This window comes from Alexandromys fortis, unplaced genomic scaffold (assembly GCF_014885135.2).
Source record: "Alexandromys fortis isolate MF-2015 unplaced genomic scaffold, M_Fortis_MF-2015_v1.1 scaffold_163, whole genome shotgun sequence".
In the NCBI taxonomy this organism is placed as follows: domain Eukaryota; kingdom Metazoa; phylum Chordata; class Mammalia; order Rodentia; family Cricetidae; genus Alexandromys; species Alexandromys fortis.
In genome coordinates this window covers 2822062-2840504 of record NW_026068085.1, presented here as the reverse complement: position 1 = coordinate 2840504, position 18443 = coordinate 2822062, and the positions used below count along the sequence as shown (strand labels likewise).

General features: G+C 43.0%; 1 protein-coding gene and 1 pseudogene across 1 annotated transcript in view; both read left to right on the top strand.

Annotated features, from left to right (window-relative positions):
• The first annotated feature begins 1078 nt into the window (after window positions 1-1078).
• LOC126488623 (uncharacterized) lies at window positions 1079-1200 on the top strand (annotated as a pseudogene).
• An 11717-nt stretch (window positions 1201-12917) lies between these two features.
• Ell2 (elongation factor for RNA polymerase II 2) overlaps window positions 12918-18443 on the top strand; it is a 61195-nt gene continuing 55669 nt past the window's right edge. Inside the window, exon 1 of the mRNA XM_050122177.1 lies at window positions 12918-13208. Coding sequence (XP_049978134.1) covers window positions 13062-13208 — 147 coding nt within the window. The 5' untranslated portion in view covers window positions 12918-13061. The remainder of the gene's footprint in view (window positions 13209-18443) is intronic.

Below are 18443 nucleotides of genomic sequence, written 5' to 3'. Positions count from 1 at the left end.
GAGTTTAGTAGATGGCTTTCCTGTAAATTTTTTGTGTTTTGATATTGATTTGGGAAAACACAACATAAATACCATAGAAGCTGAGGTCTCACTCTACCCAATAAAGGGGGAAATGAAGATTACCTAACATTTATTTTAGGTTTATAATCAGCATCTAAGTTGAACTTAAGAGACAGTAAAATTGTTGAGAAATAATTCATTTGCTTAAGATGACTGAAAGGAAAATTGGCTAAAGTACTTCACAGACATCTTCTTAGCAGTGATGTTCAAAGGCCAAATCTACTGAAAGTTACAATAAATGTGACTGTGTAGCACTGACAAAGAGTGGACACACAGGTCAATACAGAGCCCTGAGGCCAAAAATAGGCCCACGCAGACACTGGTTGATGGATTTTTGCCACAGGTGCAAAGGTAATTCAGTGAACTGTCTTTTTAACAAACAGTGCAATGACAAATGCCAGATAGTGAAGCCAGACACTATCTTAGACAAAATTAACTCCTAATGGACAACAGAGTTAAATACCGATGAAAACTTCGAAGACTTGGAGGGAAGCGAATGCATAAGAAAATCTTTGTGAGTTCTTAAACATACCACCAATGTATTATCTATAACAGAAAAAAATTGATAAATTGAACCTCATCAAAATTAAAATCAAGTTTGCCTTGCCAAAGAGAGTTTTAAGAAATAAAAAAATAAAGGCACAAACTCAGGACAAATGTTGACATTTACTGACGACAAAAAAAAGTGCGTGTGTGTGTGTGTGTGTGTGTGTGTGTGTGTTTGTGTGTGTGTCTGTGCTTATGCATTGTGAGTGTGTCTGTGCATGCGTGTGTGTATCAAAACTTAAATGATACAATACTTTTTAATAGTACATAAGATGTGAAGAGTTTTCAAAATGGTAAGTTAAGACATGAAACCGGCTCTGTAGCTTTAGTCCCTGGGGAAATGCAAATTGAAGCCACAATTGAGACACTACTATTCTTAAAAGAAACACTGAGACCAGTTAAATCTAACAAAATCTACATGGCCGAGAAAAGGGGCTGTAGAGACACACATTATTCCACAGGTGCAGGTGACATTCATAGCCAAAGTAATAATATGCATAAAGAAACAACCTCATGGAAGGACTTGCTCTTGCTTACTGGCAAGGCTGCCCCCATTTAGATGGATCAGATTCTGATTTGCACAAGTAAACATCTTTACTCTTAAAAACCTTTGGGATACCAGGATATGGGAATGCTTTTCAAAAATACTACTAAAGTCTTTCTAAGGAAAGAAAACGGAGAAGGGGGAGGGAGGAGGAGGAACAACCTGATTGATCAAAGTGACTAACTTTTGCAGTCTGTGATTGACTGAGTTTAGTTGCTTGATATCCTCTAATCTTGGCTTTAAGGCTACAATGGGATCACAAAGGAAGCTGAGAAAGGAGGAACAGGAACTTGAGGCAAGCCTGGACTACCTAGGGAGACTCTGCCTCAAATTAAACAAACTGAACCACCTATCTTAGAGTACTATTTGATGTGATGAAACACAATGACCAAAGAGACTTGGCGAGGAAAGGTTTATTTGGCTTAAACTTCCATATCACTGTTCATCATAGAAAGTCAGGACAGGGCAGGAACCTGGAGGTAGGAGCTGATGCAGAGAACATGGAGGGGTGCTGTTTACAGGTTTGCTCTTCATAGCTTGCTCAACCTGTTTTTTGTCTTGTTTTGTCGTTTTTTTTTTTTTTTTATAGAACCCATGGCACCACCCACAATAGGCTGGGCCCTCCACCATCAATCACCAATTAAGAAAATGCCGTACAGCCATTTTACGCTTAAGATTTACGCAATCTTAAGGAGGCATTTTCTCAATTGAAGTTCTCTCTTTTCAGATACCTCTAGGTTGTGTTAAGCTAACTGGGGTGGTTTGAATAGGCAAGAATCCTGTAGACTCATGAGTTTGAATACTTGTCCCATAAGGAGTAGCACTATAAGGGATTTGGCCTTGTTGGAGTAGGAAGTATGTCACTGTGGAGTTTGAGGTCTCATACACTCAAGCCATGCCCAGTGTGGTACACAGTCTCCAGTTGCCTGCACATCAAAATGTAGAACTTTCGCCTCTTCCTCCAGCACTATGTCTGCCTGCATGCTGCTGTTTTACACTACGATGATTATGGGCTAAACCTCTAAACCATAATCCAGCCCCAAGTAAATGTTTTCCTTTATATGTACAGTGGTCATAGTGTCTCTTCATAACTAACTAAGACATAAAATTAGCCAGCACCACACCCCAATCCAAAGGCACTGACAAGGGTCAGTTTTTAGTTTAAGTTACAATTTATTTCCATACCAAGCTAGGATATAGTTTACTCTCTAAAGAGCTATTTTGGCCGGGTGGTGGTGGCACACGCCTTTAATCCCAGCACTTGGGAGGCAGAGGCAGGCGGATCTCTGTGAGTTCGAGACCATTCTGGTCTACGAGAGCTAGTTCCAGGACAGGCTCCAAAACTACAGAGAAACGCTGTCTCAAAAAAAAAAAAAAAAAGTAATTCTGGGGGCTGGAAAGATGGCTCAGAGGTTAAGAGCACTGGCTGCTTTTCCAGAGGTCCTGGGTTCAATTCCCAACAACCACATGGTGACTCATAACCATCTGTAATGAGATCTGGTACCCTCTTCTGGGCAGAGGGCATACATACAGGTTGAACACTTTAAGAAACAAAAGTAAATAAATAAATAAAATAGCTATTTGGGCCACGTACCAACCCAGGTTTAAATTGAAATTATTTCAGCATCCTCTAAGTCAGTGGTTCTCAACTTGTGGGTCACGACCCCTATCAGATATCCTGAATATCAGACATTTACATTATGATTCATAACAGTAGCAAAATTGTAGTTATGAAACAGCTACAAAATAATTTTATGGTTGGAGGTCACCACAACATAAGGAACTGTATTAAAGGATCACAGCATTAAAAAGGTTGAGAACCACTGCTCTAAGATAACTAAAATAAATAAAAGCCTAACAAAACTAAGTTACCAAATGCTACGGTTGCAGAGAAACTTAAACCATCAAATGCAAAATGGTACAAACATTTTGGAAAATTGGCAGTTTATTACAAGGCCAAATACATGCTTGTAATACTTAGCTCACTTGTAGGTAAGTTCCCAAGAGAAATAATATTTATAGTCAAGTGAAAACCATTAGTGAAAGTATATAGTAACTTTATACTTAATACCCCCGTCTGGACACAACGTCAATATCCTTTAGCCACCATACAAACCGTATCCACACACACACGAAAAATGAAAAACTCTTTCTAAACAAGCAATAAGAGGTAAACTACAGGTGCATACAGCAACATGGGTGAATCTCAAGTGCATTGTGCTTAGTGAAAAGGCCGTCCCGCCTGCCTCAGTTTGCACTGGAAAAGGCAACAGTATATCAGAGAATGAAATGGGATGGGGGTTACTAAAGATTAAGGGTTGGCAGGGTGATGGTCTGAACTCAAATAGATAGTACATTTTCAAGGAAATTTTTTGGTGGCTATATAGGCTAATTTTGTCAACTTGACCCAAGCTAGAGACATCTCAGAGCAGGAAACCTCAACTGAGAAACTGCCTGCATCAGGCTACAGTCAGGCCTGTAGGGTATTTTCTTAATGATTGATGGGGGAAGGTCCAGCTCACTGTGAAAGGTGCTGCCTGTGAGCTGATGGTCCTAGATACTATAAGAGAGCAATGTGAACAAGTCCTGAAGCCCGAGACAGTAAAAAGCACTCGCCGTGGTCTCTGCATCAGCTCCTCCAAGTTCCTGACCAGTTTGAATTCCTGCCTTGGCTTCCCTCAGTGGACTGTAATTCAGACAGACTGTTTAAGAAAAACACTATTTCATCCCAACAATAGTAACCATATCTAAAGAAATGGCATGGGGTAGAAACAGTTAACATTGTTTGTCAATTATAAAAAGTATGTGCTCCAAAGAAGAAACTTTACCATTTAAAAATTACAAATCAATTTGAAAAGTTTATTTCAGTACTTGAATATTTTATAATAAACTTTTGGGATAGTTACCATATAAAACCCCCCAAAATTCCTCCACATTTAAGGTAAATGTCCACTGTATTTCTTGTCAAACATTCAAAATGATCATGAAATCAATCTGCTCAAATCTCTATAATCAGAGTGAGAACATAAAATATACTAATTTTTTAAGCTACAAGAGAGAATTGTTTTAAAAAAAAACTAAAAGTGAGGCAAAGATACTTAGCAAACCAAAATCTACTTAACTCAGACATCTTCTTTATGTAAAGCACTTTTCAACGAAGTAAAATCACGCTGCCTGGCTGTCTATACTACTGAAGGTTACTATAACCTGCTAATTTCAGCCTCAGGGCTTCGCCCTCGGTCACAGTCACAATAAATCAATATTCTAGACTGTTAGTTTTAAGAAATGTGGGTACCTCTGGTGGAACCTAATACTCCTTGCAGCTAAATCACACCTTATACCTTTTGCATTGTTTACATTGGTTTAATTGAGAGATATTGAGGAGAAATATTGCAGTTCAAATTTGAATGAGCTTTTAAATCATCTAGAATTATTTCCTTACATAACAGAAGTCATTTGTTCAGGGCAGGACTCAGAGGAACAGAATAATAAACCAAAGTCCTCTGATTCTTTGTCAGTGGCCATGCTTCTGGGATCTCAGATGACAGAGTCCTAGACACATTTCTGCTAAGTAGACATTATTAAAATGAATTTGCTAAAACAGTTTCAAAGTGACATCACTTTCAGTGTTAGGCAGTCATAGTAGCACCTGGAGCTACATGGCTTCCTTTCCTCTCCCAGTCCAATAAGATTTAGTTGTTCTGAAGTGAAATTTTGGTCCAGTTTGTACATATAGAATTTATTGTACACTCAGTAAACTTATTCAGAAAAAGTATGATATCAATAGAAATAAGCTTTTTACTAAAAATATTTTCAAATTATCGCTTGAGCCTCAAACTGTTCATCATCTCCTAGAGAATCCTTCAATTCAAACTTCTAGTACTAAGCCACCTGTGGTAATTGGTCTATCTACTTACTCATCCTGGTAATCTCCTTGGATCGTTCCAGATCAAAGAGCCATCAAGTTCCCAAACTGTCGCCTGAAATATCTGTGAGGTGTGCAAAGCCAAAACAACATTCTATGGGTGTACCAAACAACCATAAGGCCTAAAGAGTAGTAATGAATCCAACTCCTTTTTCTTCTATTCCAGAAATACATGTCTTATGCAAGCAACTTCAAGTAATGTCGAGCTAGGAAGATCTTGGCACCACACACACCAAAGGCAACAAATATTGTGCCAGTATGAGCAGTCCATGTACCATAACTCTAAATAGAAGAGAGGTGTTTCATCCTTAGCGTGGGCTTGGAATTTGGGAAGACTTTCCAATTCTTTCCTTTCCCATCTTTTTTTCCTCACCATCTCCCTTAGAAAACTTATTCAATTCCACCACTATTATTACTCCAAGGGGAAGATTCTGAGGTCTTAGACCCATATTTTCAGATGTCTGCCAGGCACTGAGTCCAACAGCACCTCTAATATAGCCAGCTCTTATCTGGACTTTTCTTCCTATCTCATCTCCTAGGAAATCAAACATGAAGATAGTAATTTCTGGTATATGCTCACCTGTCATTTCTAAACAGCCCAGGCAATCCAGCCTTTCCTACCATCTCAGAGTCTTTCATGACCTCCTCTTCCTCTGTTCCCATTATCAGTACTTATCTATGGGGTCCATTCTGTTTTGCTTCCTAACTTTGCTCCTTTCATCCACTACTTATTCTTCATTCCCCTGAACATCTCCAGTTTGAATTAGAGATCTCCAACTCAAGAGCCTCCACTAGATCCCATTGTTTACAAGTGTGTACTCCTGTTTTTGTTGTTGTTGATCTGTTTTGTTTTTCAAGATAGGATTTCACTACACAGCCTTGGCTATCCCAGAAGTAACTCTGTAGACCAGGCTGACCTTGAACTTGGAGATCCTCCTGCCTCTGACTCCAGAGTGCCAGGATTAAAGGCATGCGCCATCACTTCCTGGCAAGTCTGTGCTCCTTAAACCAATAGAAAAACTCTCTACAGAGTCTCCACAGAGTCTCTTGCAAGCACCTTCATGTGTCTCATATGCCAGTTAGACCAAAGTACTGTTGTTGTTGTTGTTTTGGTTTTTTTTTTTTTTTTTTTTTTTTTTTAACAGGGTTTCTCTGTAGCTTTGGAGCCTGTCTGGGAACTAGCTCTTGTAGGCCAGGCTGGCCTTGAACTCACAGAAATCCACCTGCCTCTGCCTTCTGGGATTAAAGGCGTGTGCCACAACTGCCTGGCCCAAAGTACTGTCTTTTCCCCCACCATCGCCCACTAGCTCCCAACATCCTTACTCTTCAGTGTTTTAATACTTTATCACAGGTACAATGCTCAATGGTTCTTTTCCTCTTGACTGTGACAGCTGACTGACAGAAGCATCCTAAGGAGAGAGAAGTTTATGTTAACTCACAGTTTGAGGGAATACCAACTAATCCTTGCGGTGGGAAAGCTTGGTGCCCAGCTTGGCTCTCTCTGCAGAGTAGTAGTTTCTTCTTAGAAGGAGCTGACTCACATTTCAGAAAGTCAGGAAGCAAAAAGGAAACCAGAAATATCACCCTCTAGCAAACTAGACCTTACATCCCAAAGGTTCCACCGCTCTCCAAAACATCACCACCAGCTAGGGACAGCATTGAATCCTGTGAGCCTGTAGAAGATGCTTAGCTCCAAGCCATAACACAAGCTTTACATTCCAATGCTAATTCTTCCATGAAGCTTCCCTTGCATGCCTAGCTAGATGATTTCTAGCCATCTAGAAACACTCTGCCTTGTCACTAATTGATGTCTATACAGGGCTTCTTGCATAACAAGCCTTATCCTTGGGGCTTATTTCCCAGAGACTGTACTGCCTAGTTCTAGCTCTGTAAATATATTCTAACCTAAAATTTAGGTTAATTTGTTTAATTTCCAAAATTCCAAGCAATAGCAAAAGGTCCCCAAACAGTACACTATAAAGGACCAAGGATCAAATACTTGAATCAGTATTTGAATGACTGAAAATAAAATGTAGCCCACCACAGCTGCGATTTTACCCTCTAAAATGGATCAAAAAGACCTTTCAAGTTTATAAGTGAGCTATAAATATTGCATACTTTCTGCCATAATAAGTACAAGAATCATGTAATAAAGTAACTAGCATTTTCCCATGGGAACAGGTGACATTATGGAAGTACACATTGTCAAATAAATCAAGGGTATGAATGACATGCAATATAAGCAAAGACATGACAACTATAATGTTTTAATTTTGAATTATCATTTGAGTTTTTCAAATGGCCTTGTATGTAGTCTGCATATTTATTACACAAAAGGTTTCAATGCAGCACAAATCATACATGCCTTATACAAAAATTAGAATTAGTTTTCATAAATCTCACTAAAGTCATCAAAACTGAATGGATCACTTTTTTCTTTCTTGCTATTTAGAAGTATGTTTAGTGTTTAGGTGAAAGAGGATGGTTCAGATGATTCAGTGGTCTTTCAAGAGTATCAACAAGCCGGGCGATGGTGGCTCACGCCTTTAATCCCAGCACTTGGGAGGCAGAGGCAGGCAGATCTCTGTGAGTTCGAGACCAGCCTGGTCTACAGAGCTAGTTCCAGGACAGGCTCCAAAGCCACAGAGAAACCCTGTCTCGAAAAACCAAAAAAAAAAAAAAAAAAAAAAAAAAAAAAAAAAAAAAAAAAAAAAAAAAAAAAAAAAAGAGTATCAACAAAAACAGCCCCCAATGTGTCCATAAGGGTCCAATAGCACATGCTCAGTTTACCTCTTCAGACCTCAGAGCCATGTCCAAAGGAGATTGCTCCACTGGGAAAAATGAAGTCTGAGATCTGGCCTGGTTCTGTTACTCAGACTTTGAATCATACATAACCTCTCCGAGTCTCACTTATCTCAAAAGTACAGAAAGTCTAGAACAATAGCTAACTCACAAAGTTCTAGGAGAAAGAAATACAGAGATACTATATATTAATTACTTTTAAGCTATGAAGCCTTATCAGGAATAAGCTAGGAAGCCTGGTACAGTGGGACATGACCGTGATTTCAGCAGAAACTGGAGGTGGTGAGTCTGAGGAAAGCCTGAGGGCTCCATCCAGCCCCTGTTCCTCTTGTTGATGGTGTGTGTTCACTGTGAGCAGGATTAGATGTGGAAAGCTGGACACACACGAGCACATCCCCTTCTACCTAAATCCTGAATTTAGTTGTAAACGTGTGAACTTCTTTTCCGCACTCTTCCTAGAATCCATTTGACCTCATCTTGGGCTTTGCACTATGCTGGAAAGCCAAAAAGCAATTATCACGTGAGAGGAGATTGTTGGTCACTGAGTTACAAACTAGACCCTTTATCAATATAGGAGTTAGCATTGTTGTTGTGGTGGTATTCAAGAGAATAACATATGACTTTGCTTTCCAAAGGACATGCAACCTCTTAAAGATGTCTCTTCAAATGAGGAAACACAAAAAAGAAAAGAGAAAAAAAATCAGAGCAAAGTAAGCTTATGTTGCATGAGATTTCTGAGTGCTTGGGGGAAAAAAAAAACTCTGAAAAACAGTCTTGTGGCCTCAGTTTCTTCAAAAACACAGAATTGCTCGTGGATTGTACTCTCAGGCCCCGCCCAGGTAGGGTGAAAAGGAATACATTTCAGATTATTCTTTATCACTGGCTGTTGCTGTTTGTTTATATGCTTTCATGAAAAATCATGTTTTTGCTGTTTGAGGCTTGCCCACCACCCTTCATTTTGCCCGTGATTACACACTTCACTCGTGACTCTTCTTAACCCTCAGAGTATTAAATTGCCTGGTACTCTAAATAAAGTTGGCTATTGCACTAGACTTTAGTCTGCCTCATTGATTGATTCCATTCCCCAGGTCCTACTACTGTTAGAGCAGTAAACAGCTTACAAGGGTGTTAGAAAAAAAAAAACGAAATATTAGAACTCTGGAAAAGAATCTGTTGTGTTTGATAGATCTAAAAAAAGAATAAAGATAACCCCATGAATCTACATTATTGCTACGCAGCTCCCAGTGTCAAGGAAGGAATAGAACAGAAGAGGATGCAGGGATGCTGCATGGCTGATCAGGTACCTAGAGGTTAACCAACTTTCCATACCCCAAGATCAAATACTGTCCTAAACGGAGGAAAGAGCCTTGGAGACTAAATATAGTGGATGATGGTCAGAGAAGGATGTCTCTCCTGTGGGAGGAAGCAGGGCTGCCTGTCCCAGGGTGTGCACAAACCAATCCAGTGTCCTTCTACTATCTAAGAGGGAGCTAAACATACAATCTACAGAAATACAAGATGTTTGCTAAAACCCAACTCAGTTCAAGTCCTCTGGTTCTTTTTTATCTATACAGCACTCCAGTCCATCTCTAACCCTTTCTAACAACAAATTATTAAGTAAGAGCCCACTCTAGTGTCCAACTTGGCCTGGAGCTCTTAATTCTCCTACTTCCAAAGTGCTGGAATAACAGGCTTGTCACTATGCCCTATTCAAAGACTTTACTGTACAGAGGACATACATTAATATGTTTGGTTAGATGCCAATAAAAATCAAAAGGTTCGCGTAAAAATTCATGTCTCCTAGCTTTGCCTAAAAATCAAATCTGTCAACACTGAGCCCCTTCAAGTTCACTTAAAATAATCTGTTTGACAAAGAAACGATCAGGCCTTTAAATACCCCCAGCTTACCATACTCTAGCACCACCATTCTTAGGACATTTTGTTTGGTTTGTTTCAATTATGCGGGTACCAAATGGGTTCTGAAGATAACAAAGACATTGAAAATAATCATTAAATATACAGCAACCAGAGACGAGGGGTGTTCCTACATGAGAAGTCCAGAAAATTTGAATGGTTGGGCAGTCTCTGTTTGAACTACACAGGTACACATCAAAGCCATGGTAGGCCCTGGCTCAAATTATTTCCCGTTGTCATTTTGTGGCACTAAGGTGGGCTTCTTCAACAGTATCTATTTGGTGTACAGAGGCACTAGATTAAAAAGCTGACTCAGAACCATCTCTTCCAATTAATGTTAGGAATGTTGCTTTGAAACTGACAGGGTCTGTGTTTCCTCATTCACAAAATGAATGGGTTTATCTAGAGTGATTATTACAATAATTTTGTTGGACTCTGTTTGTACCACCTCTACTTATCAGGAATCCATTTGGCCCTCAAGATACCTTAAAAGTTTTTAGTACCCCTACAAAACCTCCCTGGACTTCTTTTTTTGCATTTTTAAGCTAATCACCAACATATCCAAATCAGCATTTACTAATTCTCTAATTGCTTTGCTGTGTGTTGGTTCATTCACATTTATACAGAAAACTCCCCTGAAAACTGTAAGGTTTAATTTTTCAATTTTTCACAGCATGTTACACTTAGCTAGCATTCAATGACTCTTTAAGCTGAACAAAGATACAGAAAACATGTATGTGGGGGTAACTATCCCAAGAGTGACTTTCGTCAGCCTCCTTCAAATCTTTATGGGCAGCATAACTTGACCACATGATTTGGGCCAGCATAGTCAATTAAGAAATCTGTTAGACATTGCTCATAGAGATTACTGCCACCCTAGTTGGGAGTCTCAAAAGGGGAAAAGGAAGTACAAATAAACATTAACTTCCTACAACACCATATTACCCATTAAAAGGTTTGATTCTCATTAATACAACAAATGAGAAAAATTTACCTAAAATTAAGAAAATAATCAGCTACTAGAATATGGGGCAGAAATTAGACATTTGAAAACTTCCCCATCCTTTGGATGTCATCAGAATTCTTAGTAAGAGGAGACTAAGTTAGGATCTTCTGTGGGCGGGGATTTACCCACCCTCACCGGAAAAGCAGTGGCAGGCAGGCTTAACTTGTTCTAGTGAAGCCTCCCCCATCTCCGTCTTCACTCCACCCCAAATAACTAAGGCTTTAGATATTGCCCAGTTCTTCCCTATAGAAATAAAGGAAACAAGAATAAAGAAGAATTCACCCAGAATTTCTTTTCAGACTATATTTCACTTAAATATGAAATATTTGAGGAAGGTATTTTCATCTTTCCCCTGCTTAGGTAAATTTTGTAATTTATCCTTTGTTATTGCCTTAATTTCCTTATTGAGTGAATTTAAAGGAACTGACACCATCTGGACCACATGTTAACAGAGCCAATGCTAGTGGGCTGAAATAAGAATCATTTACAAAGCGGCCCTCCTGACGAGGCTAGACTTGATCCCATTCTTTTATTCGGTCTCTATACTAGAGAAAGATAATTCCTTTTGAGACTTGCAGTACACACATAGAAAGCTTGAGGGTCTGGAAAAAAGGAGATTTACTCAGGTGTGGAGTGATTACAGAATCAAAAGAGATCATGGCCCCAACTGTATTTAAAAGACAGTTTTACAAACTGAGAATGAAAGGTCTCAAATTTTAAAACAAAAACGAAAGAGTATCTTCACAGAATGCCTATCCCTGCTTTCAATTCTTTGTCTTGATTCTTTGTTGCTTAGTTTTTGTGGTTTCTATTTTGTTGCTGGTGTTTTTTTTTTGAGACGGGGCTAGGTCTGTAACCCAGTCAGCCTAGGGCCCTCCACAGTCCATGCCCCAGTCGCAGCTTACCAATTGTGTCGTGTGCGTGCTATTTTAAAATGATTATTATTAGTATTCTCTCAAATATTGCATCCTGACCTTGTCTTGTGTTTCTGATCACCCAACTAATTGACTTTCTCAGGGAAACCTGTCTCGTCTATACACACACAGTTAGAAGAGGACTGGCTTAGGCACCCTCCTCTAGCCATGCCCAGACACAGCATAAACCGGAGTGGAAAGTAAGCCAAGCCTCCTTACACTTTGGCCTCTACCTCCTCCTTTTAACCTCAATAAGACCTTCTCCTAGCCTAAAGCCTAGCCAGGTTTTCTCACAGCCCTGTCAAATGAAATGTGCCGATCTCAAACAGATTCAGAGAATGGGTGGTCTCCGTGTTTCTTTTCACCGAGGTCACGGTCAGTTCTACTCTTCTAAGGCCCTCTGAAAGAAGAAACCCCAAATGGCTTTCCCATGCCCCCATTAGAAGACATAAACCTGATCATATGGTGAGTGCCAGTGCATATTCTGTTCCTATGAAACCACATGCACGTATGAGTTGATTTTGAAAGACCTTGATGTTCAACTCTATTTCTTGTACCATGCCTACCACACGAAACACATTTAATCCTCTGGCATAATTTTGTGCTGAAGCTACTGAAGACTACAGTAATTTCAAGTCTGGAATAAAGTTCTCTTCCACCCCACTACCGAACTTCCTTTTAAGGAAAAGCTCTGGAGCCTGCCTACTGTGTCCGCCCCACAGGGGCACATCAAGGTCCAAAGCTTCTGCAGCTGTCGGAAGGCAAAATCCGTACTTGGTCACCGGTCCTGCCTTCACCCGCTCCGGATGGGGACCACCCCCACGGACTACAGGGGCAGGTAGACTCTGACACCGCGTTCGGCCCACTATTACCCTGCAAGGGGCGGGGCTCCGACTGAGACAACCAGACCTGGTAACCTTGACGCCCAGTTAGCAGGGGATCCCCAAATCAGTTCAGCCAATCTCCGCGGGCGAGGCAAGAAGAGACGTGACGTCAGATGCGATTAACTGGGCGCGTCACCCCGACGTCAGCCTCTCCTCTGTCGGACGTCCCGTCCGGAGCAAAACTCCGGCGACTTTGGGCCCCGCCCCCTCGAGGTGAAGGGCGGCCAATGAGGGCGGCTCTGTGCGGATCCAGGCCAATGAGCAGAGGCCAGGGCGGGGCGCGGCGCGAGGGTGGGGCGGCCGGCAGCCGTGGAAGCCCGAGGTCTGGCTGCGCGCAGTCTGTGACAGTACGTCAGCAGCGGGATGGCCGTAGCTGTGGCGGCGGCTGCAGGAGCCCAAGCAGCCGTGGCCGCAGTGGAGGCTGGAGCCCGAGCGGCGTCCGCGGTGGCACCCCGGGGAGTTTAAGATGGCGGCGGGGGGGGCAGCGGGGCTGCGGGAGGAGCAGCGCTACGGGCTGGCGTGCGGGCGGCTGGGGCAGGACAACATCACCGTGCTGCATGTGAAGCTCACCGAGACGGCGATCCGGGCGCTGGAGACTTACCAGAGCCACAAGGTGAGCGGCGGGCCGGGAGCGCTCCGGGAGGCGGCGGGCCGGGAGCGCTCCGGGAGGCGGCGGCCACTGCGCCTTCTGTCCGGCCCCTGGCACGGCGCCGGTGGGGCGCTGGCTGCCGCTGCTGCCTCGGCGCCCGCGGAGCTGAGCGGAGCGGGGCGGCCGGGGACGCCGACGCCGCGGGGACGAGGGCGCGGGCGGGCGGGCGGGCGGCCCCTGGTGGCGGGGTCGGTCCAGCCTGGGCTGCGCCGCCGCTGCGGGACTTTCCGACGGCACCCGCGGGGTTCCTGGCTGGTTTGGTCCACGGAGGGGGCTCGCGCAGTTACCAGTAAAGGAGCAAGGGCCGGCGGCCGCCCTCGGTGCGAGTTTTCGGGGAAACGCCGAGGGGCGGCAAAGCGGCAGAGCGAGGGGCAGCGGCGCTCCGTGGGGGTGAGGTCACAACTTGTACTCTCGGGGACTTGGAGGTACTGGCACCCCGCGTGTAGGCGGGAGTGTACACCGTGTACTCGGGAAGGCCGGGACACGGGAGCCGCGGGGAGGGGGAGGGGGACACACCTTGCACTCCCCGGGACTCTGGCGCTTTGCGGTGGGTTCCCCGAGACGCACCGCGTCCCGCGTGGCAGCAAACCGACACCACATCCTGGGGAGAAACTCAAACACTAACTGGAGCCGGGAATAGGACGGCAGGTTCTGGGGAAAGGAATTCTCGGAAGCTCGGCATAGCCGAGAGGCTCGCCGCGTCCGGTGCTGACTCGCGGTTTATAGAAAAGGAGCGAGCCCGAAGGTTGCGGGCAGACACGGCATCCTGAATTGAGACTCTGGTCTCCTCCAGGGCCCCGGAGAGAAACCTTCGCTGTCTCACTCATACCATACTCGGAGCGCCTGTCTCTACTACTAAAGGAAAAGGCTCAGAGGCACATAACCAGCAGTTCCAAACCCAGGAATACTTTCACACTGAAAGAGGGGGGACACCGAAAAGACATTTAACTAGCTGGGAGTACAAGGATGCCAATTTTGAACATCCTTTTCAAGGGTTTTGTGGAGTAGGTAGTCGAAAAGTGGACACTTTGTCGAAGGGAAGGCATACCATATGTGGGACCAGTGACATTTTGTTCAGAGACAGAAAGAGCTACACCCCGCAGGGCTTTCTGAAATAGCTCAGTGCATCTCATAAAACAGGCACAGTTCAGCAGAGGGACACCCAACTTAAACCTCACATACTTAGATAAAAGTGGAGAAAAGAATTAACATCTGTTGAGCTCCCACTAGTGCCAGGCACTTTAAATTCATACAGAGAAAAATAGTCTTTGGTAGAGCCACCAGAGAGGCAGAAACCTGGGCCATCAGAGCTTCCAGAGGCTCCCACACACATGCATACACACGGAGGAGGGCCCGAACAGTTGTGTACATCATGGGAGTACATGAGTTCACATGACAGGGTATTTATAAACAGAAAAGGCAAGATTCAGAGCGTACTCTTGGGAGGCTCCCAAAGAATTGGTTGGACAATGTTCTTCACAGAGAAACATATGGTGAAAAATAGTCACAGGTTTTGTGGGGGATTGAGGGGAGGGCAACAGGGAGAAGCACAGATAGAAATATACCTTCTTAATGCCCTGGGAGAATACCTCAGATATAACTAGGAGACCAACCAGTATACCACTAGGAAAGACACGGAAAGATAGAAGAAATGCCAAACTGAACGTGCCTGTAGCTACTCTCCACAGGTTCACAGGCAAGAAAGACACCAGCACCAGCTTGGAGTGGGAGGCCCATCTGGGGAAAGCCAGATAAGGGGGGGGGGGGGACTGACTGTGGAGAGAAACTCAGCCCTGCAAGATGGAGAGATAAGGTTGTGGGTTCTAAGGGAAGGGCATAGGAAGGAATGACAATGGGAAGAAGGTAGGTCAGGGATGTCAGAAGAGGAGCCCAGGCCTCAATTAGAAAATAAACCAAACCAACCTGGGGATAGGAAAGGCCACAGCACAGTGGGGCAGGATGTCACCTCCAGTTCCTGGAACAAGGCATGCAAACTGCACAGTTAAACAGTGGTATTGCACCACACACTGTTGGAACTGTGGAAAAGAGAAGATGGTGCCCATGATAACTGAAGTGACAGAGAAGCCCAGTGCCCACGGGTCTGTGTGCCTCTTGGAGTCCTAGAAGGGAGACTGTTTTCTTGCCTTTGTGTGGCCTTCACTTCGGCCTGGTGTTTCCACAGGCAAATTTAGTTCTTTGGGTGTTTCAAGTGGTCAGCTCCCCTCCGTTTCCATGTCAGTATCTTTCTAGATCTAAAATTACTTCTCTGTCAACCCTCTCTGTACTCAGTTTATTATTTTTATTTTTTAACATTTATTTAATTAAACGCTGAAGTCTGTGACGTTGTTCTTTACTGACCTTGATGCCTGTTTCTACCACCACTCGTTTTCTTTTCCTGGCATGTAAATTAGTGGATTGGCTCAGTCACAGTCTCCACTCTTCCCATTCTCCTGGAAAACTGGGGTGGAAGCAGCGGTGTGCAGCGGGTGGGAGTGGTTGAATAAGCTGACTTAGCTCTTTCTTTTGGACACCACCTTCTCCCTGAGTTAAACAGCTCCTGTCCTTAGCTTTGTCACTTAGTTAATACTTTCTTTTAAAAAAAAAATGCCTGTTAAGAGGCTTGGGAAATGGAGTCTACCTAGAATGGAAATGACAAGCCTGTTGTAGGAAGTGGAAGAACGCAACACTCCTCTTAATCACCCTTCCTGCAGGTTTCTCTGGAATACACAGCTTGAGCCTCCCATGGGCTGGCCTGGGTGACCAGGGTTCTCCACCTGGCACAGTAACAGTTGCCAGCAGTGGGCACCAGCCTGAACCCTTTCAACTAAAAAAAAAAAAAAAAAAAAAAACAGTTTGAGACTGTTGGTTTGCGGTGGATAATAAGGGAAAGGTTTGGGGATGGTTACTACTGTCCCTGCACTAGTAGAGGAGGGCACTCAGTGAAAAACAGTTACCAAGAAGCTTTGACTTCATAAGAGATGGATGTTTAATGACTTTCTAAGGGCCAAAAGTGTCAGCAAACTTTATTTGCTAAATTAAGCAACAAGAGTTCTTTTTGTCCACATTGTTTTATCTCTTTGATTTATTCTTCTAAATAATACACATGGCATGGAGCCTCATAGAAGCAGAGTTAGGAATTTAGAAGCTATGATTTAGGCAAAGTCTATAATTCTGTAGCTATAACCGAGCACATGCTCTGAGCTCTGGGTTCTCAGGACTCATGGAGATGGACTCTGATGGACACAGTGACATCTTAGTTTGCTCAGATCACAGCTCTTCTTGGTTTCATAAAACAAAGTTTGGCCTTCCCTGTTCCAGTTTCCTGTTTCCGGGAAGAACCTTGATGATGTTTGTAACTGGGCTCCAGGAGGAAGGAGTGCTAGTTGTGCCTTTTTCTCTCCCTGTGAAACTGGAGCCCTTTTCAAACATGCTTAGATGGGAAATACCAACTGGAAAGTTATTTTCATGATTTAAAGAAACTGTAGATGTTTTAATGCAGATCTCTAGCTGTCCAGCTTTGTCTAAACTTAGCTAGATGATTTTGAAGTAAAAGGGCAAGGAAGGAAATCCTCATAAATTACAGCGTTGTGCTCTGTGACTGTGTGGTCTGCCTGTGCTCAGCATATGTGAGAAGAGCTTTTATTATGATTTTATATTTCCCCCAATGTCAAACTATTTATATGATTAAAATACATTTTAGCTGACTTCCTTACTAATATACTTTCTTTCTTTTGGCATTTTAATAATATTCTCTTTTTTTGGTTTTTCGAGACAGGGTTTCTCTGTGGCTTTGGAGCCTGTCCTGGAATTAGCTGTTGTTGAACTCACAGAGATCCGCCTGCCTCTGCCTCTAGGCATCTGAGTGCTGGGATTAAAGGCGTGCGCCACCACCACCGCCCAGTTAATATTCTTATATAATAAAAAGAATCTCAAAATCCTGGCTTTAGATTTTGTTGTGCTAGACAAGTAACTCTACCACTGAACCCTCTTTGGAATAAGAATCTCATGCATTCCAGGCTGGCCTAGAAAACTCTAAATTGACGACAATGACCTTGAACTTCTGCTCGTCTTGCCCTCCCCTTCCAAGTACTAGGTTCACGCCTGGTGGCACCACCCTGTTCAAAGTAGTGTTGGGTTGCAAACACGACTTCCTGTGTGCTAGGCCAAATAATCCATTCCCGACTGAGCTACATTTCAACTATTTTCAGTCTCCTCCTTTCCTTTTGTTTTGAGGCACAGCCTTACTTGTTAGGGCTGGCCTTGAATTTACTTGGTAATTCAAGCACACCTTGAACTTGTAACTCCCTTCCCTCAGCTTTTCATAAAAATGTTTGCTAAAAGCTTCAGAAGTAGCCAGCTGGTGAGGGCGGCCCAAGTCTTTAATCTCAGCACCCAGGAAGCAGAGGCAGGTGGATCTCTGTGAGTTCCAGGACACTCTGGTCTGCAGAGTCCTGTAAGTCCTGAGTTAGCTAGGGCTGCACTGAGAAACCCTGTCTCAAAAAACAAAAACCTTCAGAAGTGGTTGGCTCAAATATTACTTTGCTTTTCCAGCTATAGCTTAAAAGTCTGACATGGCTGTTTGGGAGATCAGGGAGCAGCTGCCTTTTACTTCATTAATTCTTTAATCCTTTTCTTTTGTCAACTCTATTGGCTTAAAATTATTATTATTATTATTGATTATTATTTTGCTTTGATTTGTCATTTTAGAAAAATGTTAAATTTGAAAATTTTTTTACAAATGTACTTAATTTTGAGTCAAGTTCATTATCTGTATTTTTTTAAATTATATTATTTCTAATCAAAACACATGGTCTTAAAGGTCCAGGTAATGTGTCACTTGATCTTTGTTTTTTGTTTTGTTTTGTTTTTGTTGTTGTTTTTTGTTTGTTTGTTTGTTTGTTTTAGTTCTTGCTTCAACAGGTGGTAGGGCAGGCTTCTACCCTAAGACTTTTCTTCCAGATAAAGTTTTCAGCAATCAATTCACTGTGGGTTAAGGCAGAGAAAATAGGGGGCTGGAAAGATGGTTCAGCACTGGCTGCTCTTCTAGAGGACCCCCAGTTTCAATTCCCAGCACACACGTGGCAGCTCACAACTGTGTAACTCCAGTGGCAGAGGGTTGGACAGCCTCACATAGACACACATGCAGACAAAACACCAAGGTGCAAAAAATAAAAATAATCATCACACACAGAAAGTGAT